The 24,888-nt window shown below is 42.3% G+C and overlaps 1 protein-coding gene across 1 annotated transcript in view; it reads right to left on the bottom strand.

Annotated features, from left to right (window-relative positions):
- The window catches only part of shank2a (SH3 and multiple ankyrin repeat domains 2a), a 295,254-nt gene that overhangs the window by 151,639 nt on the left and 118,727 nt on the right, over positions 1 to 24,888 (bottom strand). Inside the window, exons 9-10 of the mRNA XM_078255689.1 lie at positions 23,476 to 23,592; positions 13,451 to 13,528 (exon numbers count right to left, since the gene is read on the bottom strand). Of these exons, the coding sequence (XP_078111815.1) occupies positions 13,451 to 13,528; positions 23,476 to 23,592 (195 nt within the window). The remainder of the gene's footprint in view (positions 1 to 13,450; positions 13,529 to 23,475; positions 23,593 to 24,888) is intronic.

Genomic DNA, 24,888 nt, shown 5'->3' on the forward strand with positions numbered 1-24,888 from the left:
AAAACAGGCACTTTTAGTGGACGAAAATTGAAGTTGCACATTTGCCCCATAGGGTTATAATGCAGCCTGGTCTGCGGCTGCCGGTTACAGCGTTCACGCTTAATACTTGACCAATGTCAAAGATTGTGGTTTCTATCAGTCACGTAAACACAAAAACAAAGGAAAATAGAGTCCAGGTTGAAAAAATAGAGTCCAGTTACCCTTTAAGCCCACTAAGGCGGTTTGGGTGTGTTCATTTCGGCCACAATAAGTCCAGTAGTACTAGAGTGGATGTCCTGCAGAATGAGAAATTACTTTCATTGTTTCCACAAGAGCAAAATGATTTTGCATTCAGTTGGAGGTGGCTTTTTTGCTTTCTTTCTTTTCCGGGAGATATTCTCAACTTTCTCTACAGATTTTTTGAGATGAAAACGTAAAATTATTAAAAATCTTAAAAATAAAGAAAAAATAGAAAACTTCAGGCAATTTATCCAACAAGTCCTCCAAACCACACAACGATATCGGCCGTTTATTCCTAGCCTCTATTAGGACCCACAGGAGCATTTTCTGTTCTCCAGACTTCTGGATTTACCCTGCAGAGATCTGAGGAGCAGTTATCAATTATTCTGTCAACGATTTGAATCGATTCGATATCACGATGTGTCACCTCCTCAATATTAATGTATATTACTACACATGGTTTTCATCAACAAATTCAGGCAGCCACATACAGTACACACATATATATATATATATATATATATGAACTCCCCTTTTTATTGTATCTGCTCTTAAAAAAAAAACGACACTTCCTGTGGAGGGGTGCACTTGCTCACCTACAGAGCCTGTGCAAGTGCAAGAATACCCCTGTCACTAAAGGGGTAGGTAGTCTCAGATTGCCAGTCCTTCTGGCTAGTCCACACGACATTTAGAGATAGGAGAAAAACATGCTCTGGTTTATTGGCATTTCTTCAAACCAATCACAATCCGGCACTAAGAGCCGAACACAATAACGGTGCCTCTGCAAAATAGTCTCTTGAAGAAATGTACACATGTTGCACTTCGTGGTGGAACATGTGTACATTCAAAAGTAGTTTTAGTCGTGCAACAGAAACCTCAGATTGGACAGATAGTCTAGCTAGCTGTCTGGATTTACCCTGCAGAGATCTGAGGAGCAGGTAACCACAGTCCTCAGAAATCAGCCGGAGGTTAGAACGCCAACACAAAGGAAGAGGAAGGTGACGGACATCTGGCCGAAATGAGGGACATCCGGCGGCACCTGAACTATGTAGCATCTCTTGGGTTGCTGTACTCAGCAATTGTTACTATGGCACCAAAGCTCAGCTGTTCAATGAAGGAGGGGGGTGGGGTTAAGCTGAAGCAAGTTAAAATGGATTGCTAGCATTAATAGAACTATTTATACACTGAAGATAATAATTAGATGACAAAATGTCTGCTTATGCCACGGCAAAACTGGGCTGATGACACGGGCCTCTGGGATGATTTGACACTTTGGCATACATGACATGTCACCGGTGGCTGTAATTCACTGCACGTGACTGAATAATCAGGCAGACGGGGGAAGCAGGGGGAGAAATGTGACGTACAGTGTGTGCCAAAGGCGATGAGAGGAACAAGAATGTGTGGGGGGGAAAGAGGGCAGGATATAAAGGGGGAGGGAAGGGGGGCAGACAATGAATATAATAAGGAGTGGAGAGAGGAATTACATTATAAGATTGGCAAAGGAGAAAGTGCAGAAGAGATTTAAAGAATGTGGAGATGAAAATGGAGTGAGAGGTAGAACATGTAAATGAAATGAGGGTTTTGGGGAGAGGAGGAGCACAGAGGATCGATCATAGGGAGATGCAAACGCTGTTTTAAGGAGACAAAAAGAAGAGTTAGAGGAAGTGAAGTGAAGAGAGGATGTAACCAGTTTCTGGAGGGGATTGTTAAATAAAGAAAATTAAATTTTTATCTCTTTGAAAGCCCTCTATCTGGAGAATGGGGCACGCAGAGAGGATGATGGGAGTTTTCAGTGCTTCGGCTACACTCAAATTCTTTTCCCTTTTGTTGTATGCAACAATGGTGATCAGGCTAAGCTGTGGTGTGCACACGCACACAGTCTCTCTCTCTTTCTCTCGCTCTCACTCTCTCTCTTACACACACACACACACACACACACACACACTGTCTCTCTCACACACACACACCACACACACAGTCTCTCTCGCTCTCTCTTTCTCTCTCTCACACACACACACACACACACACACACACACACACACACACACACACCACACACACACACTCTCTCTCTCTCTCTCACTCTCTCACACACACACACACACACACACACACACACACACACACACACACACACACACACACACACACACACAGAGTCAGACACTGAGCTGACACATGATATTATCAAATGGCGCGGCCACGCACCCACACAGTGTCCTAATTAAGAGCACACGCAGCAGCACAACCTAAGCGTGCCTCACTCAGCTGTGGCGTTCAAATTTCTTTATTAACATTTGCACTTTCCGGTTGTTAATTTGCCTCCTAATGATGGTGTTTCCAAGCAGTTCCCTCGCTTGAATTGACAAGTGTGCAGAGTGCCCACTCTCTTTTAGAGACTGGTTAAAATACACACAAATAAAAGCCACACGTGTATAAAAAAGATTTCCTCATTATTAACGCCTTGGTCTGGATATACATAGAAGTATTACTTCCAGGATAATTGCCTGACATCCGTCATCACCTTCCGTTTAGGGCATTTCCTCTCTAACTGGGAGGTTTTGGGACCGATTGGTGGGATTGCTGTGGACCAAGTACACCAAATAAGGTTTAACCATGTATCAAGCTAATTTAAAAAGCTCACGTTACTGTATTGTGTCAACTTCATTTAATATCGTATGTGGAGTTTTCTTTTGCGGGGTGCAAATGTTCCACCAAAGCAAGTTCCTTCCTGAGACTATTTAGCAGAGTCACCGTCGCTGCGTCCGGAGCTCAGCGCCGCCCAAGACCATTGTGATTGGTTTAAAGAAATGCAAACAACCCAGAGCGTTTTTTCTCCTATGCAGGAGTGTATGCTCCTGTTGCCAGACCTTCCTCCGCAGCGCTGTGGATATAGACTTGTAGTACACAAACCAATGGGTGACGCCATGGTGGCTACGTCCACTTCATTTATACAGTCTATGGTTTAGACAGAAAGCATGCGTTACAAACATTCTCTTTGGCTTTTTTAACTTTTGGGTCGTTTTGGGACTGATTGGTGGGATTGCTGTGGACGAAGTACACACGGAGATACACTGGTAAGAGCCAATGAGGTTTAACCATGTATCAGCTCATTTAAACAGCTCACATTACTGTATTGTGTCAACAGTTAACTTCATTTAATATTGTATGGGACGTTTTCTTTTGCGGGGTGCAAATGTTCCTGGTGAAAGTCCTGTGTTTGTTTGACCCAAACACCAACCCAACCTTCCTCCTTATGTGGAACTTGTCTCTCTCTTATTCTATGTCACCTGAATTCTTGCTTTGCTGCCGTAATAATTACTACGACCACTAGAGGGTGCCGCCATATTTGCAAACCTAAATATGAGTCTTAATTGCTGCATAAACAAACAACTTATGTGGGAGTTTTTCAGGGGAGGACAGTCTCCCCCCGAGCACAAAGCAGCTCCGTAAAGGAATAGTTCTCCCACTTTGGTGTAGAGATGTTCCAATACATATACTAGTATCAGAAAAGCCTCCGATACTGCCTAAAATGCTGGTATCGGTAAAGTACTGGAGTTTATGCACTGATCCGATACCACGTAATTTAGAAGAAAATGTACTTTAAAGTAGTTTATTATGTTCTTTTTCCGTTATGACTCACTATCAAACTGGATAATAAAAGAAAGTCCTGTGGCATGTGTTTATTCATGTTTCAACAAAGAGTTTAACCTGAGCCAGGCCGTACAACAAAGATAGACATCATATCATATCCATACAGGGATGGTAGTATACAGCTGTTTAAACATAATAAAATATATAACACACTGGTATCTGATCTGTACTCGGTATCGGCCGCTACACAAGTTCAGGTAACGGAATCGGTATCTGGAAGGAAAAAATGGAATCGGACCATCTCTAGTTTTGTGTGAAAGAACTTTATGGTCTGCACAGAGCACTGACCTCAACCTCATCCATTTTCATTTTCCTTCAGTACGTCGTCTGGGTTTGCGGTATATTCTTTGGTTTTCTCCAATCTTTGGCGGTCCAATCAGCGAACAGAGGGAGTGGCTGAGAACGATGACGTTGAGGACGTGCACTAGTTTGAGTTGTAGTTCCGTAATGGCGGTGGAGAAAGATGTGAGCGAAGCCATTCAGTCCGTTGTGGCAACGCTGCAGAATATCCAGAAGTTAAAGCCCGAGCAAGAACAATCTTTGCTGAGTTGTGTTGGTGGCCATGATGTTGTGGCCCTCCTCCCCACGGGGTTCGGGAAAAGTTTGATCTTCCAGCTCGCTCCGTTAGTGGTGAAGGTAGCTAAGGCTAACACTAGCGATGCTAAGCCGACGTCACGACCAAACGTTAGCGATTGGTTATGGCAGATCCAGAGTGGCTCTGGGCAGATCCAATAGTTTTAAACTTCAACAGAGTACCTGCCTTCAAGGAAGTTAACACTTGTCAATAGAGAGTGGCCAGACTCTCTGGACCAATGAAATGTACCAGAGTCTGGTAGGACCAGGTTAGTCTACCAGAGTCTGGTAGGACCAGGCTAGTGGACCAGAGTCTGGTAGGACCAGGCTAGTGTACCAGAGTCTGGTAGGACCAGGCTAGTGTACCAGAGTCTGGTAAGACCAGGCTAGTGGACCAGAGTCTGGTAGGACCAGGCTAATGGACCAGAGTCTGGTAGGACCAGACTGAAAAGCGTGGAACCAGAAGAGTGGAGGCTATTAGAGCAGCATGTTGATCAACAATCACACATATATGTGTAATGTTTGGTTGTGCTAAATATATATTTTCAATTTCAAAATACTTTGTTGGTTTATAAAGCACTGAACGGTTTATGGCCAAAATACATTTCTGATCTGCTGCTACACTATGACCCACCCAGACCTCTCAGGTCATCCGGGACACGTCTGCTTTCTGTCCCCAGATTTAGAACTAAACATGGAGAAACTAATATGGCACCGGTACCACAATGACCGGCATCTATTGGACCAAATAGCAACACGGAATTCGGTGCCTCATTTCGGTGCCACTTAAATGTCTGTGCTGCACTCTGATGCTCCAAAACAGACATTAAAGGCAACAGAAGCATCGCTGCATGTGACGTTAGTTAACACTACATTTGGCAGCAGGTAACGTTAGCCTACCGTTAGCTAGCAGCTGGATTAAACACGGTTAAAATGCTGACAGCTAAGCGGTGTAAAGTGTGACTGTATTTCACTGTAGAGGATTCCAACAGCAGGACGTTAAGCAGTCTGCAGCTGCCGTTGTCGGAAAAACACAGACGGTGCATTCACTTGAAACTACTAAGCTTCGTGGTGCATTCAATGTTATTGTAAAATAATCTAGTTGTTTTGTCATTTTACCAGCAATTTACCGGTGAAGTAAGTTGTTGTTATAAGTTACTGGTATTACATCATTTAAAATAATTTTATTTTGACCACATGGCCTTAGCAATAAACAAGCCGTTCTTTAATGTTGCCAACTGTCGTTTTATGCTCTTCTTTTTTTCTTATTTATCTTCTTTTTTTTTTTAAGTATTGGTGAAGGCACCGTTTTGGCAATGGCGCCATTTTAAAAGTATTGCTTTAGCACCCTAGTTTTCATGCACCACATAGTATCTGGACAGCCTGGTCTCACAGAATTCCGTGAAATGACACAAACTGTTAACAGTGCATTATGTGGTGGTGGCACGGAATGTGTGAAAATTCTATGTGGCCACCACGGAAAACAATGCCAAAGTAAAGTCAATGAGAAGATGACGTAGCATTAAGAGCAACTACGGTAGCGAGTAGTATGAAAGCCCGAAAATCCACATAGGGAGGTTAGTTGGGGGGGTGGATGGGTATCGTGTATCGGGGATCGTGTCCCCCGATAAACTCAACGTCCCGTTGTTGTCCCGTGTCCCGTTGCTGTTTTCCTAAACCCAACAGTCCCATTGTCCCACCACGACCGTTTCCTTAATTTAAGGGGCCATATTCATTTCACGGAATTCTGTGAGATCAGGTTGTATCTGGAATAAACTCCCAGAAAATTACAGGTCTGCTGCAATGCTCCGTTCTTTGAAATCAAAGACCTTTCTTTTTGATGCTGCCTTTCTTTAATACATCAGTCACCTGACTTGCAGCTCATCCTCTCTAACTGCATACAAAAGAAATCTAAAAGAAAAATTGTACTCAGTTGATATCTAGCTTCTTGACTGGCAACTATTCAAATGACTTACCAGCTGTTCGAACTCCTCTTCGCTTATTATTCAAATCACGTGCCTTTTTCTTTACGTCTTGCGATTTTGTTTCCTTTATTATCATTTTATCTATTATTTTTGACCAAAATGAGTTTAAGCCTGTAATTATTTCTGTAAGTATTTCTCTTATTCAAATGTTGCCATATTGACTTTATTTCAGGTCCTAGTTTAAATGTATTTGTTCAGTAAATTAGGTTTTAGTAAACTGGTGAGGTTTCGCTAGGCTGGGAAAACCCTGACGAACTTCTGGCAAATTTGAGATTTGCTCTGCAAGTCCGTCTGGCCAAGAGCCCATTCAAACCCATTTCTAATTTTTCCAAATCGAGGCACCAGTCACAACCGTTGAGGCGGGCTTTACACGATGACGATAGCTCGACGGGCTCTGCAACATGCTCGCTGGTTGAGATGTTTTTCTGTCGCTCTGCATATGTCATCTCCTTCATCGCTCTGATTGGTTGAAGGACTATCCAATTGCGCCCAGAGGCATTTGAGCTGCGTCTGTTGGTGACGCCCCTTTGGAAATGAGCTGTGAATGAACCTTCCCCAGACCCACTCTCAGTTACAACTGAGAAGGGTCTGGTGTCAACCAGGCTAAGGTTTCACTATAAGGTTTCTGACCTCACCAGCACACACTCTCTCTTTCTTTCTATGTGAAAGAGATATGTTGTGATTTATGTTGTATTGTTGTAGATTTTTTTATAAATGTGTGCAAAGAAATAAATAAATATCATATACTGCACTGTAACTTTTATTCTTGTATTTTATACCTGTCTTAGTTGTTTTTTTTGAACCGCTCCCTAATCTTTAATGTAAAGGACTTTGAATTGCCTTGTTGCTGAAATGTGCTCTGCTATACAAACAAAGCTGCCTTGCTCTGCCTTTAGGTGTAATTTGTAGTTAGTTTTTTTCGGTTCAAAGATCCGTCTTCCCTTCATACTGTTGTTACTGATTTCCGACATTTTCCAGAACATCGGCCACTCAGAAAACAGGCCTAAACTTGTTGGATTACAGCTCCTGGCTCCATGTGTAGGTGGAGAGTGCAACTGTGATAAAGATAGTAAGAGCAAGAGAGCGAGTTTTTCCCACTCGAAAACAAGAGAGAGTCCACATCATGTCTAGTGGCTGCTTGTTGTTCTGCCGTTTGTGTCTCTGTTGCGACAGATTTCTCCCTGCGTGTTTGCTGGAAAGCGAGTGCAAAAAACGTTGGCTGCAGAAAGCATCTCTGAGAGAATTAAAAAAAACATTCCCTGTTTTGGACTGACGAATGACAAAATGACAAGATTGTGTTGCTCATGGCCGCACTGCTGCAAAAAATCAGAAACCTAAATACTGTTCTGACCGGCGCCTGGGCAGCTCACCTGGTAGAGCGTGCACCCATATAAAGAGGCTTAGTCCTTGACGCAGCGGCCGCGGGTTCTACTCCGACCTGCTGCCCTTTTCTGCGTGTCATTCCTCCTCTCGCTCCCCTTTCAAGTCTAAGCTGTCCTGTTGGAAATAAAGGCCTAAAATGCCTACAAAATAATCTTAAAAAAAAAAAAAAAAAAAATACTGTTCTGATCATGTATACACAAATATGAATAACTATATTTCTCACATTACATGAAAACGTCTCATGTCTAACATGTTATAAATCCGGACAATATTCGCTAGTGTGCATGTGAAATAATGTATTCAAGTTGTTCCTGCTAATATGTCACCCAGCTGTACCATCACACAACATCATCAGCAGGCTATTTGACTGAGTTTAAATGTAGACCTCTCTTTAAGGGGAGACACTACAGGCAAAAAATTTGCTTCCATAACATGTCTTCTACTACTATTGGGGGGGAAGAAACATCCGAAATAGACATTTAGGTGTTTATTTAACTACACATTGTCAATTTGTGTCTGTAGATATCTCCCAAATTCACCAAAAGTTAGCAGTAGTGAATGCATTCACTACTAGTGAATGCCTCATTTGCATATTTAAACAGAAAATTATCAGAAAACTTTTAAAACAAAAAACAATTGTCTTAATTTAAGTAGTCTCGCTTTGCCAGACCATCCACACGCTGTGGAGCGGAGGAAGGTCTGGCTAGTCCACACAGCATTCTGGGATGGGAGAAAAACTGGTTTACTGGCATTTCTTTAAACCAATCACAATCGTCTTGGGCGAGAACGCCAACACAAAGGCGTTCTAAACTCTGGTGGATTTGTGAGGACTATGGTTAACTGCTCCTCAGATCTCTGCAGGGTAAATCCAGACAGCTAGCTAGACTATCTGTCCAATCTGAGTTTTCTGTTACAGAACTATTTTGCAGCGGCTCTGTGCGGAGTTTAGCACCACCCATGACGATTCAGATTCAATGCTGTGTGGACTAGCCAGACCTTCCTTCAGCGCGCTTTGTAGGAGGGTCTGGCAAAGTGGGACTATAATTTAAGCAACTGGGTTGGTGGAGTTTCTTGGTGATATCTACTAAGGCGCTGACACACCAAGCCGATAATCGGCCGTTGGACAGTCTGGTGAGGTCTGTGACTCGATTCTGTTCGGTGTGTTCCGTTCCGTTGTCCGTCCGAGGGACCATTTTGGCCGATTTGACATGTATAATCGGCAGCTCGGGCACTGCTGGCAGTCGGACTCAAATGACCAATCTGATTGGTAGAGTGCTAACCCGGAAACGGGGAGCGGAATGAGCGTAACTAGAGTCTCTCGAAATCTGACGAAAATCTTTGTTGATCTGAAATGAAGACAGATTCAGCAACTGCACGGCCTATTTCTCTCTTCAAATGTTTTCAGAAACACGTTTCGATGAACTATTTTAGGACAATATGAGATCGTATTCTGAACAAGCCACCATGACAATCTGTCTTTGAATTTCCGGAGAAACCAGACCCACGTGACGCGTTCGTCCAATCAGCTGCCGGTTTTCATTTTTGGGCGACAATATAGATTAGCGCCGCCTGATGTTATGGAGACGTATTACGTCTCGTCTCTTTGGTGTGTTCTGAGGAACTTTTTTGACCAACTCTGGGAGACTGATCAGTCCAACTGCCTTTTCTGCCGACGGTCGGCCGTCTGGTCGGTGTGTCTGCAGCTTTAGTTAAAATGGTTGGACCATACTCGCCTGTAGTGTCTTCAAAATGTCTGAATTTTACAATCCATATCTTTAAAGGTTTTGTTCTCAGACTCTCAGAAATCTCTACTTCAGCAGCACTTACACACATACCAAACTTTCCACTTTCAATCCTATCTGTATTCTGAAGCTTTTTACACAGGGCCTTGTTCAGATATCATTCACAGCCTTTCTTATGGCTGTATATCAACAGTATTTTCTGATTTATGGAGTGATAAAATGAGATATCCAAAACCCCCTCTGTAAAAACCTTTCACTCTAATATGTCGACAAAATGAAACAAGAATTTTGAACCTGGCTTGATCCAATGTTCACATTTCTTTTCCGGAAATGTTTGCAAATTAGGGCATATTTACAGTAAAACAACACAGGAGACCGAGGATTGTGTCCCGTTCTTGTCGCGTGTCACTGAAACCCCACCCACCATCTTTTCCTAAACCTAACTGTCCCGTTCTTGTGCCGCATGTCAGTTAAATGTACGTCCCGACCCAGAGCGTCAAAAAGTGATGCCAAGAGTCCCGACCCAGAGTGTCTAAATATGACGCCAAAGGGCTAGACATGAGTCCCAAGAGCGTCAAGTAGTGACGCCAAGAGTCCTGACCCACAACATCTTAATATGACACTAACGGAAATCTTTTTGCGTCAATAACAAATGCTAAATCCACCTGACCAAGTTTCGCGTTTTGATGCAATGGGAGTGAGAATGTGTTGGCTTTGTTCTAACAGCGCTCTGTCTCTTCAGTCACTCTCTAGCTCGCTTCACCACATACCGGTCGCTCATTGAGCCTCCGTCTAAAACTCTGCCATTTACACCAGCGCACCGTTTGTAACATTGAAATAAAAGGGATCCTGGATCATTTTATTTCTATAGTTTGTAGCTGACTCAACCAGCTGACTTCTCTATTGGCTGTTGAAACAGGAGACGTCTCTTACGTTCTAAAACCAGCCTCTGGAGACTCGACCAGCTGACTTCTCTATTGGCTGTAGAAACAGGAGACGTCTCTTACGTTCTAAAACCAGCCTCTGGAGACTCCACCAGCTGACTTCTCTATTTGCTGTTGAAACAGGAGACGTCGCTTACGTTCAAAAACCAGCCTCTGGAGATGTGAACAGCTGAGTCGCTGCAACACCATCTAAATATGACGAGAAAGGGCTAGACGCAAGTGCAAAAAGTGTCAAAAAGTGACGCCAAGAGTCCCGACCAAGCGCGTCTAAATATGACGCTAAAGGAGAGTTTTTGCATCAGAAAAAGATATCAAAAATCTCCTCTGTAAAAACCTTTGCCTCCTAATATGTCAACACAATGAAACAAGACTTTTGAGCCTGGCTTCTAATGTTCACATTTTTGTACATAAAAGAATCCCTCATTTGCATATTGAAATAACATTTTCAGAAAACTTGCAATGCAAAAAAATCATTGTCTTGATGTAAGTAATCAACTGGGGAAGTTTCACGATGATTTAAATTAGTTAAAATATGTTTCCCTATTTACCTGCAGTGTCTCCCTTTAAATCTACATTTGAAGTGATTTTGAAGAGAACAACCTTTTTCTCAAGTTCCTACTTCCAAATGCATGATGCAACAGAGCACATTATTGATCCTGGATCCTGCACGCAAATAGAAATAAAGCTGCACGTAACATCAACACAGAGATGTGAGCTAGATCCAGGCCTCGGCTGCAAACCGACACTGCAGGTTTTACCAAGTCAAATTTAAGTCTTTTTAAAAACCTACATCCCAACCCAGGGCGGCAAAAAAAGTGACGCTAAAGGAGACTTTTTGCGTCAGTAACAAACGCCAAAGGCACCTGACCAAGCGTCGCTTTTTGATCCCCTGGGAGTGAGAACGTGTTGTGATACCGTCCTTCCTTTAAAGGTGCACTATGAGTTCCTGCATGGTTTCAGCGCGATTTCATTTTGTCTCAAATCGTAGGCCTCTCTCCTTGATCCGCTAGCTGCCTGCCCCCTGAACACACCGTGAAAAAGCCCTGGTCTCAGGAGACAACACAGGGGTCGTAAACGTCAAACAAACACTAGAGGCACAGGATAGGCACCAAAATACAACAAACCACTCCAGCCAATCACCGACAAGATGGTTGGGGGAGGGGGTGGGGGTTAGTGACAGTTAGTCATGACAGTTATGGAAACATAGGGGGGAGGGGCAAGCTTGCTCTGTTTTGTTTTGATTTTAATTTGAACGTCAAGAGAAGTAACAGCATGCAGGAACGCATAGTGCACCTTTAACTTCTTTCTAGCTTTAAAACGGGGCCCACCACAGCCTCTGAAAGACAGTAAAGTCGGCCTTAAAGATTCAGGGCTTTTAAGGCTCTGAAACACCAACCCAACGGGTGGCAGAAAAGGCAGTCGGACTGATCATTCGGCTCCCGTCTCCCCGAGTTGGTCAAAAAAGTGCCTCGGAACACACCGAAGCGACGCCGACTTGAGCGTACATTCTGCGCGTGCGCGAGATGTAATATATCTCCATAACAGTGTGTACTGTCGCCCAAAAAATAAAAATGGAAATGACGGAACATCTCTCTAGACCTAGTAAACACAGAGACTGTCGTCAGTCATTGTTTTCATCAGAGAGTGTTGATAGTAGTCAAGAAGGATTGTTGTTGTCATTACTCGCTGAACGGAAGAAAATATGATGGCTAGTACTAAGAAGATACGGGCGTTGTCAGCTCTCGGGCTTCTTCTTGTGGAAGAAGCACTGATTCGCTAGTCAAGGGTTAGCACTCCACCAATCAGATTGGTCATTGAGTCCGACTGCCCACTGGCCAATTCAACAAGTCAAATCGGGCAAAATGAAGGCCGACTGACGACGGCACGGAACACACCGAACAGACTCGAGTCACCGACCTGGCCAGACTGTCCGACGGCCGATAATCGGGTTGGTGTGTCAGGGCCTTTAGGAAAACATTTGGGGCTGAGGCCCCAGTAGCCCCGCCCCCCCGTACCACGGCCGCTGAACGTTCAAACTCCGACTAGTCTCGCATAGCCAGACCTTCAGCGTGATTTATGGTCCTGTGGACGCTCCACGCAGAGCTTTCGCCGTAGCCTACGTAAGTGGCCTAAAGTCTATACCTGTGCGTTGGTGTGTGTGTCGATCTCTTTAAGAGAAGAGCAGGGCCGGCATGTGTGTGTGTGCGTGGGGAGATTCAACTTAGATTTACCAATTAGTCTTTTTTTGTGCTTCTTTCATGCTGAATGACTTATTTCCAAGAAACCTACTGAGCACATCTCTGGAAAACACAAGATTTAAAGTGGTGCTTTTGCGTGATTCTTTGTGGAGAAACTCAGTTTTACAGATCTGTCGATTAAATCAACTAATCGATAAGTCGACCAAATCATACGAGTGATAGTCAAATCTGAATATCTTTAGTCGAAGACAGCCCTAATTTTTTATTGAGATAGAAATCTGTTTCCAAAAGTCAGTGAGTAATCATGTTAAATAATTGTGATTTATGATTTTTTTTCCCCCATAATCGAGCAGCTGGAGTTGCAGCTGGAGCTGTTTTCTCAGTGTTGCAAAAGTTGAAGTTTTGCAGCTAACAGGCTGGGTTTTAAATGTGTAAAGAGCTCCGCTCAAGGACAAGACACCAAATGACTAAACAGACACTGTCGAGGTTGGCTGCTCACTTTTGGTTCCCCCTCTAAACGCTGTTTGACTCAAACAAATCTAATATTGGCCAGAAAGACATTTTGCAATCCCTTGTTGCAACTGACCTTGACCATTTTGCAGTGTTGCCATGGTAACAAATGGGACCAAGAAAATGTTCTGCTACTGATATTGTTTTGCCTTCTGCTGAAAGCTGAAATCGATGTTCTATTATCGTTTACATGCAAACCACAGTGATTGTTTCTTCTTTTTTTTTTCTCTCCACTCTACCTGAAATGGACTCTGGCTGTTGTAGTTCTTCACTTCTTTGTCGGCTCCACGAACAAGCAGCACTCTGGCACAGTTATCCTAGAGGGGAGGAGAGAGGAAAGAATATTAAAACATGCTGAGAAAAATGTCTAAAAGAAAACACCGGAAAATCCTCTAATTCTCATACTTTGCTGGCCGATTCGCTTCCAGTGACATTATCAGAATTCCCAAAAAGCAAGAGAAGTCAGAAGAGCAGGAAGGGATCAGTGTGGCTGAACAGTCTAAACATCCCAGCACTGGCACAGGAAAAAGAAAGGAAAGAACAACAGAACAGATCTACTACCTATATCTGGAATGGAGCTTCACTCGCTGTTAAGTGTGTATCTATCGCTCCACTCAAAGAGAAAGAGGGAGTGAGAGTGAGAGAGATAGAGAGACACAGAGAGAGAGAGAGAGGAGAGAGAGAGAGAGAGAGAGAGAGAGAGAGAGAGAGAGAGAGAGAGAGAGAGAGAGAGAGAGAGAAGAACAGAGAGATGGAGAGTGCTGAGGGGTTTGAATCTACTGCACAAATCGCCCACAAAGTGCTCAACCACGCATGTACCGTGCACACACACACACAAATATAAATACTTTCTTTTTTAGATCCACAATAAGCTATTGAGAGTTGAGAAGAAAAAAAAAAACGCTCACACAGATCCTGACACACAACTATAATGTGTACAGTGTTGTCGGCATCACAACTCTTTCAGCCATCAGACATTTAACATCGGATTTTTAAGCCAATGCTATGCATGAGTGTGTTATTTTTACCCATGGATGTCTCCATCTCGAGTGTATATAGCGCTCCCACGACATTTTTTTTTTCTTTTTTCCCCAATATAAGCTACAGTACATTCATGATGAAGCTTCCAAAATGGAAATGTGTGACAAACATCAGAGCCATGAGGCATTTTAGCTTTCAGGAGATAATTTGAAGCAGAGAACAAGAGGAAATGCACTGTAGTACGACAAAAAATAATTATTACAAAGCCGGGGGTGGCAGGGGAATATTCAGAGATTAAAGTCGTACATTGGATATACAGTGGATATTTTCTGGGATAACTCATTTATGAGAAAAAAAACATAGATATTCTCGGAGATTAAAGTCGTACATTTACATGAAAAAAAACATATACATATATATATATATATATATATATATTTACCATATATCAATTCCAATATTTATGTCTAAAAATACAGCTTCCTAATACATCAAAAAATATCGTTAAAGGGATGGTTCAGAATTTTGAATTTTAGTGGCAGGTTAGCATATACCATTGACTTGCACTAGCCTAGCACCAGCGAACTACAAGGACTGGATGAAACATGGTGAAAACGGTCTCCACTGATAAATAACACACTGGCTAACTAGGAAATAAGGTCCTATGTCCAAAATTCGGAACCACCCCTTTAAGACGCTGATGTCAGCTGCCAATCAAATTAAGCTAGTGTGTGTGTGTGTGTGTGTGTGTGTGTGTGTGTGTGTGTGTGTGGATTAAACAGGCTCTCGGGGCTTTTACAGTGTGTTGTTAGGCAGTGGTAAGTACCATTTATTAGATAGTGCTCTGACTCTTTGTAAAAGTTCTTCATAGTTCTTCTTCTTGGTTATATTTGATCCGAGCCGAAGACCCGCGAAAACAACGGCCGTAAACTCTACAGCTACGTCATCATGCCAACGTACAGCCAATCACGTACTGTGACGTCTAGGGTTGGGTATCGTTTGGATTTTTATGATTCCGATGCCGAACCGGTACTTTTAAAACGATTCCGATTCCTAAACCGATTCTTGAAAAACTGAAAAATCACATCAAAGAAAGGCTCTTTCTTTCTTGGAAATCGTTTGAATAAGTATGAATTTCATTAAAAAGTTAAAAGTTGACGCTAAACTGAATTGTCGGCTTTAAAAGTTGAAAAATGACAAAATATGTAGAACATTGTGAGGTCTGAGTATATTTTCTAACTGATAATGACTCACATATGCAGAAATATGAAACAAATTGTATGAAAAATCTTAAAGCCCAAATGCATTGCACCGCACTGCTGAAAAATCTGGAAAAGTGTCAGAGATGGAAGCTAAACTGCATTACCTAAATAAGTGAAGAGCTAAAATACATTGTTAGAAAAGCTGGAAGATGAACTGTAATACTGTCAAAGATGAAAGTTGAAATGAATTACCTGAACATTTAAGAAAGTATAAGTAGTAGAAAAAAGTTGAAGAAGTCCTATCATTAGATGAAAGAGCTGAACATTTTAAAAGGTGAATGGTTTTAATAGCTGAACGTATGCAGAAGTTATGGAGAGCCAAAATAAAACATGAATAGCTGAATTGCTAAAGCTAAACTGGTTGAATAGCTTAAATCCGTAAGAATAAGTTGAAGTAGTGAAATAACATGTTAGTCAGGGATACACGTAACACAGTGGGATTCAAACCCAGGTCTCCCACACCATAGGCATGCCCCATATCCACTACACTATCATCTGTATAGCTGACTGGTGTTCCTTCAGCTCTAATAAAGCCTTTCTTTGATCTGTAATCATAGGCGCCGATACCGTGGGTGGTCCAGAGCTCGAGCACCCACGGAGAATACCGAGCACCCACTGAGCACCCACGTGTGCCAGACTGCCAGTAGGCTACATACATTTTAAAAATAAACATTGGAGTTGGTGCTAAGTGGAGCGTCTGTCATAGTGTGATTGGTTATGTCGCTGTCAGTCCCCTGCTCCATATCCTATCCACCAATCACAGCGTCTCTCAGATAAAAACGCCTCTTTAGTGACCATGCTCCATCCCCCCCACTATACAGTGTGTGTATGAGCATTCGATAGCATAGTGGTGGTCCGCCACAGTAAAATTTCCAGCGCCACGGTATCAGAAATAGGGCAGACGCACAACAGGGTTTCCACTATGTACACCGCGCACCACCGCTCCTTCATGAATGTTAAACAGGGCAGCGAATGGAGGAAGATGTGGAACTCTTGTCATTTGGAAGGTCATCGAGCCAAAAGTATAAGTCATATCGCATAACTGAGAACTAGACAAAAATACCTACGTTTTGATGTATAAATTGTGTATGACAAGTAGATATTGTGGGCATTAGAGCAATTTATAGAGAAGGGACAAAGATAATTTTTTAAGGCTCTGTGCTCTGGCGATGACATCATCCACTCTAGCTGGCCCCAACACACACTCATTAGAAACGCAGAAAAATCCTGAAATGATCACTAAACTTAAACAGCTTTGTCACAAAAACTGTAAAAGATATCAAACTGAAAAGCCATAGCCTGATACCTGAGGTTTTCGTGAACATTTTAAAGCTTGTTTGCCGTCTGTAGGTGAAAGTTTGAAGGAGCTGAACATTTTGGGAGCAGAAGAAGATTTAAAGGATTTGAAGCATGCTCTCATTGACTTCAATGTTAAAAAAAAAAAAGTGTTAAAAAGCTTAATATTTAAAAAAGTATAAATAGTAGAAAAAAAGTTGAAGAAGTACCATCATTAGCTGAAAGAGCTGAACATTTTAAAAGTTGAATGGTTTTAATAGCTGAACGTATGCAGAAGTTACGGAGAGCCAAAAAACGTACAGAATAAGAAAAATTAAAAAAATGGCCGAACAGAATAACAATAGTTGGAATGCTGCTGAATCAGCATTCCCACTAATAAGTAAACCTAAGTCACCTAACACACAACTACAATAATTTTAGGCATTTTAAATGCACTAAAAGCTAGCTAGCTAACAATAGACTAGCAGAGCAAGTGTAATATGTTTACTAGCAATCAAAACTAGCAAGCCCAGAAGGAAAATATGGCATTTTAAAAGTAGCCTACATTTACGGTAGCTAACTAACAGTAGACTACAGAGAAAGTGTAATATTTTTACGTCCTTTTCGGAGCGACAGAGGGAAAATATTTCAGTCGACACATTAAGTCGAACTGAAATGAGGAACAGAAATTGGCGTTCTAATCCGGTCCGATACCTACCGGTTGCATAGGAACCGGTTCCATAGGGGAACCGGGTTTCGGTACCCAACCCAAGTGACGTCACCTACAAGCTCAGGGCCTGAGCAGTTCTGACCACCCGAGCACATCCGGTACCTACACCGGTCTGCGGAACACACTCTGTTCTCAGTGTAGCAGCGCCTCCTTCTGGACCATCCTTTATTAGCAGATACCTTCTCAAACAGTGTAAGGAAATGATCTGTTATTCTTAATAGGTAAGTAAACGATATAGCTTACAGATAAGCATTTCTTGTAACTTAATATTACAGTTAGGATACCATAATGTCCATGATTCTGCTGAAGATAATCCAGGATGTTGCCAGTGGAAGAACCGAGTAGGATTCTCAAATATTCTCGCCAGAAGTTTATTAAGTTTGTTACGTTGTAATGCAACATTGTGCTCTGGAATCTGCTCAGAATACAGAGGAGTGAGACTTCATGCATATTTATGATGTACAGTATTACAGTCTAATAACGGAAGGATCCTGGATACATCAACCCCCTCTCTTTCACAGAAGCAGCCATCAATATCAATGTCTTAAATGAGAAGGACTGAGGATATTCTATATTTTTTAGATATAAACAACTAATCGCATGAAAAGAACAAAACCAAAGATAATCTATCTGTGTGTGTGTGTGTGTGTGTGTGTGTGTGTGTGTGTGTGTGTATCACAGCCTGATAGGTCTTCATCCACAATTACTTTTCTCAGAGAGAGGGAAGTTTTTTCAAATACAGATGTCACTTTTACAATGGTGGCCTATGAGAAAGTGCTTTTTTTAATAGGGATTTTTCGTTGTAATGCCACGAGTGGCCACTGGACAAAAATTAGATTAAAGTCGTACATTTACGAGAAAAAAACTTGGATTTACTGAGATTAAAGCCATAAATTTACAAAAAAAGTAATTTAAATATTCCCTGAGATGAAAGTCGTAAATGTATGAGAAACTAACTTATTCGAAAGGATTTTAAATCACTTTTCTCAGATAGAGGGAAGTTTTCCAAATATCAAAAGTCTATGGATTAAAAATTCAGAATAGAAAGAGTCATAACCGACCTTGTTTGCAGTTCAAGGTGTCCTGGCAGCAGTTTTACACCTGTCTCTTATACAATGGTGGCCTATGGCCGTTCACGGAAGGATTGTATCATGTGGATGCGCCGACAGTTTTGTTGTCACTACACAGAATTCCTCATGGGAGAGACATAAACTACGCACTATAGCTTAAAACCATCAAACAATAATTTAGCTGCCCCCCTGCAGCAACTCTGAGGACCCCCTAGGGGGTCGTGGACCCCCTGTTGAAGAGCTCTGCTGTAGAGCACTTGGAAGCGAACCATGAACCCCTGTTTTCAAGTGGACAGAAGTTCGGTTGTTTGGTCCGCACCAGAGTTCGAATGAGCTTTCACACCGCCCCAAACGAACCGGACCATCTGAGGAAACGTTCCAGGGTTCGGTTAAAACGGAGCAGACAGCTCAGGTGTGAAAGCCCCCTTAGATACTTCCAGGTCATTTCACTGTTAGGAACTATCCTAAGCAAAAAAAGACTATTCGAATGCAGCCTTGGTGTTTTCATGGGATTTATTGACAATAATTACACAATAATGTCAGCCTTATCCTTAAAGAATCGATTATGATATTAAAATTGGCACTTTCCCAGCTCTCCCTGACACAGAAGCAGCATTTCACGCCTAAGACCTGGTGTAACTAAAAAACTGCAGCTGGCGTAAAGGCCATTTCATGAGTTCAAAGCATGTGGCTCCTTAGCTACAGAGAAAGAATTATCTTTCTTAAGTGGAACTAAATGCATTCATTTCTGATTCCCAGCTGTATCGTAGCTGGCAATGCTCGGAAGAACGGCAACGTGTTAAATGGTCTCCGATGACTGGCTGTACAAACAAGGGTTAGAGGCTACTGCTGACCTTTAGCTTGAGAGCATACAGACATGATTAAGTCAACTGGTCTTTGAGATGGTTCATCTATTCTGTGTACATTCCCTTCAGGGATAAAGCTGGAGTTATTCTATATTTTCAGCCAAATCATCTGATTGGCTGTTGAAAACGAGAGTGAGGAAAACAAACAAACGGCTATGACAGGCACACACAAGGCTCCTTTTATTTGTCATCTCATCTGATCAATCCAATACACAGAGAGCTGTCAAAACTGGTGTAAAATTATGTTCGAATGTTCCTTCTCAAAAACACAGGTTCAAACTATTTGAATAACTATTTTTGCACTTTAGGTCCATAAGATGGCAAACGTAAAACGAGACATACATAACTACTTGTGTAGGTATATTTATTCCAAGAATAACATGTCTTTTAAAGATTATTTTTTGGGACTTTTCCGCCTTTAATGGACAGGACAGCTAGGTGAGAAAGGGGGGGAAGAAGACATGCAAGAAATCGTTATAGGTCAGACTCAAACCCTGGACCTCTGTGTCGAGGCATAAACCTCTATGTAAATGTGCGCCTGCTCTACCAACTGAGCCAACCTGGCCACAATAACATGTCTTTTAAAAGATCTCTACATACCTACACATTACAAAATAAACTAACGTTAATAAACTAATATCCTATACCATGATATTCAAATTAAAGACCGTAATAGACCTCTCTCTCGCTCTCTCTCTCTGCACCGCTAAACAATTAGCCCCCTAGCAAGCAAGCTAGCTTACTAGCCAGCCAGCCAGTCTCTAAATTAGTAAAATGTAACAAATGTACACGCTCTTGTCAAATCGTAGGAAAGCACATTGCTATCGCAAGATGAGCGACAATTTTGTTTGGCTAATTTTCTGAAACCAGTGTATGATGAAGGCATGTTGGGTGGGTGGGGGTGGGGGACTTCCTTTTGACACACTGAGCTCCTCTCTCCTCTCTCTTTCCATCTGTGTGCATTCATGCCACAGAAATGCTTGTTACTAACTCAGCTCTGGGGAGCTTATTCCCCGGAGTCCTTATGTTTTCTCGCCTCGCAGTTTTCCTGGGATTAGTGTGGCACCTAAATCATGGTTGCAACTGCCGCAGTGGTCCTGCTTGGCGCCCTGCTACACCCTGTAACGCCCTGCAGTGCCCTGCTACGCCATGAACTACTACAACTACTATTTCTAGTCATAGTTCCATTATCTTTATTATGACTATTATTGCCACTGTTCATCACGCCCCCAACCGGCACCATCAGACACCGCCTACCAAGAGCCTGGGTCTGTCTGAGGTTTCTCCCTAAAAGGAAGTTTTTCCTCGCCACTGTCACACCAAATGCTTGCTCAATTACTGGAATTGTTGGGTCTGTAAATTATAGAGTGTGGTCTAGACCTACTCTATCTGTGAAGTGTCTTGAGATAACTCTTATGTTTTGATACTATAAATAAAATTGAACTGAACTATTTTCAGCGGCGGATTAATCCACATTTGGTGCTCTAGTGAGCATTTGTGGCAGCAGAACGGTGTGTGTGTGTGGGATTGAGTCAGAATAAACTACAGTGTGTGTGTGTGTGTGTGTGTGTGTGTTCATGGTGATGCAGGAACATGTCCGCCATTGTCCATTGTGGCTCATTGATGGGTTTTTATGATACATAATGATTTACACACACGATCCTTGTTAGGAGATACATTCATTGTTGGTTTGGGTCTGCACATGGGATTTGTTGACAATGATTTTAACTTTACCATTTGAGGTCCAAGGGTATTTTCACACAGCTTCTAAAATTTACCTTTTAAGGGTATTTGCATATATATAACTGATCCCCGTGTGTTTCATATCAAAATTTCCAGAACAAACTCAGCTTTCCATATAGTGACGCCCACATGTTTTCTAGAGCAATGTGTAAAGAGATAATTTGACGCTAAAGCTGAAACGTTGATGTTCGCTTTATGAAAGTCCTCAGATCGCTTTTGAAAAACAAACCTTAACTTATGATGTGTTGTATGAATTGTTTCGGAGCTTGAAATGAGTTCACCAAAGTCATTAGGTTCACAAAGTACTGTAACATATGATCGAAATATTGTTCTAAAAAATGTCTAAAATTTTGATATATCGCTTTTTGAGTGCTGTCAAAACATCGTCTTTCATCCTCAGAGGGTTACATTCAAGTCACGTGGAACCAGACGGCTATTTGGTGGAAGCTAATGGGGCTTCTCAAAACAATAAAAGCACTGCCAACATTTTTATACCATTTAAAATGAACATACTGGCAAAAGTATGTAGGATATAATGGAATATCAGAAAGGCTATATATATTTTAGGCTATAAAAATAATTGTTTACCAAGTACTTGGACTAAATACAACATTTTCTTGTACTACTCGATACATGCATGCTTTGTGTCGGAACAATGAAGGAGTTATTTAATCTTAAGAAAGGACAATACAAATGTTAGACCTTCGTGAACGTAATTTAAGACTTTCTGAAGATAGACTTTTAAGACCCCGCGGGTATCCTGTCTTATGTGTATAACAACTATTCAACATAAATTCACATATCATTCCAGTTAACCATATTTATAATGTTTACTGTCGGTTTATTTAGAGGTATGGTTATTCTTCTGGGGATTCTCCACGCTGCAGGAGACCAGCGTTAGAGCGTCACATACGTGATTATGATAAATAACGTGCAAATAATTTGCCCCATGGGACACGGGGAACAAAGAGCCTGCGAGGTACAAACAGAGCAGAACTGAAAGTGGTGCAGTCAGCGGCAGAAACAGCAGCAAATGTACAGGACGTCAGCATAAAGAGTGAAGGTGGCGGAGGAGCACTTAAGGTTCTGTGAGATCGGTGGTAGCTGTCAGATAACACAGGAAAACATGATGACTGACAGTGTTCAGCCAGAAGTCTATTTGAACATTCTACACTCAATCCATTCAGCCCCTTTGTTTCTTCCTTCTTTGTGGAATGGTCTGAATGAATCGATCAAACAAAGTGTAAAAATGTTGCAATTTAATTGATTAATTGATCTCTCTCTCCCTCTCTCTCTCTCTCTCTCTCTCTCTCTCTCTCTCTCTCTCTCTCTCTCTCTCTCTCTCTCTCTCTCTCTCTCTCTCTCTCTCTCTCTCTCTCTCTTCCCCTCCCTGTCTCGCTCTCTCTCCCTCTCTCTCTCTCTCTCTCACTCTCTCTTCCCCTCCCTGTCTCTCTCCCTCTCTCTCTCTCTCTCTCTCTCTCTCTCTCTTCCCCTCTCTCTCTCTCTCTCTTCCCCTCCCTCTCTCTCTCTCTCTCTCTCTCTTCCCCTCCCTCTCTCTCTCTCTTCCCCTCCCTGTCTCACTCTCTCTCCCTCTCTCTCTCTCTCTCTCTCTTCCCCTCCCTCTCTCTCTCTCTCTCTCTCTCTCTCTCTCTCTCCCTGTCTCTCTCTCTCTCTCTCTCTCTCTCTCCCTCTCTCTCTCTCGCTCTCTCTCTCTTCCCCTCCCTCTCTCTCTCTCCTCCCTTACTACTTATTTGGAATACCGACAGTACAATACTAGGAAAGTGTTTAGTTAGCTATCTATCTATCTATCTATCACTCTATCTATCTATCTATCTATCTATCTATCTATCTATCTATCTATCTATCTATCTATCTAGTTCAAATGTGTCTAACTAATCTTAAAATGGATGGGCCGTGTAAGCAGCCAGACACAAAAATAAACCATTCATTCATTCATAAAAAAAGCATTTTGTAATTGTAAATGTATAGTGTATTTTTTTTATTTTTTTTAAAATCACAATTCAGTTTGTCTTGATAATACCAGTATGCATGTTATACTTTTCTGCTGCCTCTTTACAGGCTCCACACAGTAACACAATGTTGGTTCACATTTCTCCCGCTTTTAAAAAAAAAAAAAAAGGTTTTGACAGAACGAGCTTAACTATATTAAAATAGTACCAGGTCAATCCAATAGTGGTATGTGCTCTCATTCACATTACACACACACACACACACACACACACACACACACACACACACACACACACACACACACACACACACACACATCTGTTCTTATCAAGTACAGAAACAAAGACACCCTCTCCCCGTGTTCACCTGGTTGTATAGGGCACAGATGTGGAGAGCAGCATTTCCCGAGGCATTCTGGGCGCTCATGTCTGCGCCATAGAACAGCAGATGCTCCAGGTGCTGCACGTGGCCGTGACGGCAAGCCTGCAACACACACACACACACACACACACACACACACACACACACACACACACACACACACACACACACACACACACACACACACACACAGTAGTTGTCAGATGAAGCCGTCCACTGGATAGTAGTTGTAGTAACAGGCCTGTACCACTAGATGTCAGTGTGCTGCAGAGGAGATGAGAAGCAGCCATTCCCTCAGTTTGACCCAGTCCTCAAACAGATGGGAGGATAGATGAGTGTGTGCAGCGAAAGCTCAAAGAAATGCACAGTTGCATGATTGAATTTGTCAAGGCAGAATGTAAAAAAAACAGTCCAGGCTGAGCAGGAAGCTGTTGCTTTTATCAACCAATGTCTGTAGTGGGGGGGGGAAGATCATTTTGAAATGGCCTCTTTACACTAGAGCTGCAAAGACTACTAGAATAACTGATTAGTTGTCAACTATTAAATCGGAAAGCATTTAGATAATCGCTGAATCCTTTGTCATTTTTATGAAAAAAAGTAAAAACTTCTCTGATGTCAGCTTGTTTTTCTAGTTTCTTCTCTCCTCTGTGACAGTAAACTGAATATCTTTGAGTTGTGGACAAAACAAGACATTTGAGGACGTCATCTTGGGCTTTTTGGGAAACACTGATCCACATTTTAGAGACCACACATCTAATCAATTATTTGAGAAAGTAATTGACAATTAAAATAATTGTTAGTTGCAGCACAAAGACCCAACCTTGAACTGTGAACTAGCACGAGCCTGTCTGTTTACTGTCCTGCCTGACAGCTGATTGTTATCGAGTCTGAAGGGGGACAGATGGAGGAAGGCAGAGATTTTGCAACTCGACAGCGAGAGACATATGAGCAATGTGATGAAGCCGATGGGCTTGAACACACGCAAATACACACAACACTGTGTGGAGACGCTCACAGTTTGTCACTGCTGCAGGGTGGCTCTCCTTAAACGGCTTGAGCTACCTCAACCGGTAACAGCTGCCGAGACAGCCGGGGGGCTGCTGTGTGTGTTTTAGCAATGCTTTCCTCAATACCAGCTGGTCCAGGTAACCAAACAGCCTGTGTGTGTGTGTGTGTGTGTGTGTGTGTGTGTGTGTGTGTGTGTGTGTGTGTGTTTGTGGGAAATCTAATGATATGTAGGGCTGTCCCGAACACATTTTTTGTGCTTCAAAGCGAATAGTCTCGCATTGCCAGACCTTCCTCCATAGCGCTGTGGAGGAGGGTCTGGCTAGTCCACACAACATTCCAGGATGGGAGAAAAACGTGCTCTGGTTTATTTTCATTTCATTAAAGCAATCA

Source organism: Sander vitreus, chromosome 1 (assembly GCF_031162955.1).
Source record: "Sander vitreus isolate 19-12246 chromosome 1, sanVit1, whole genome shotgun sequence".
Classification (NCBI taxonomy): Eukaryota; Metazoa; Chordata; class Actinopteri; order Perciformes; family Percidae; genus Sander; species Sander vitreus.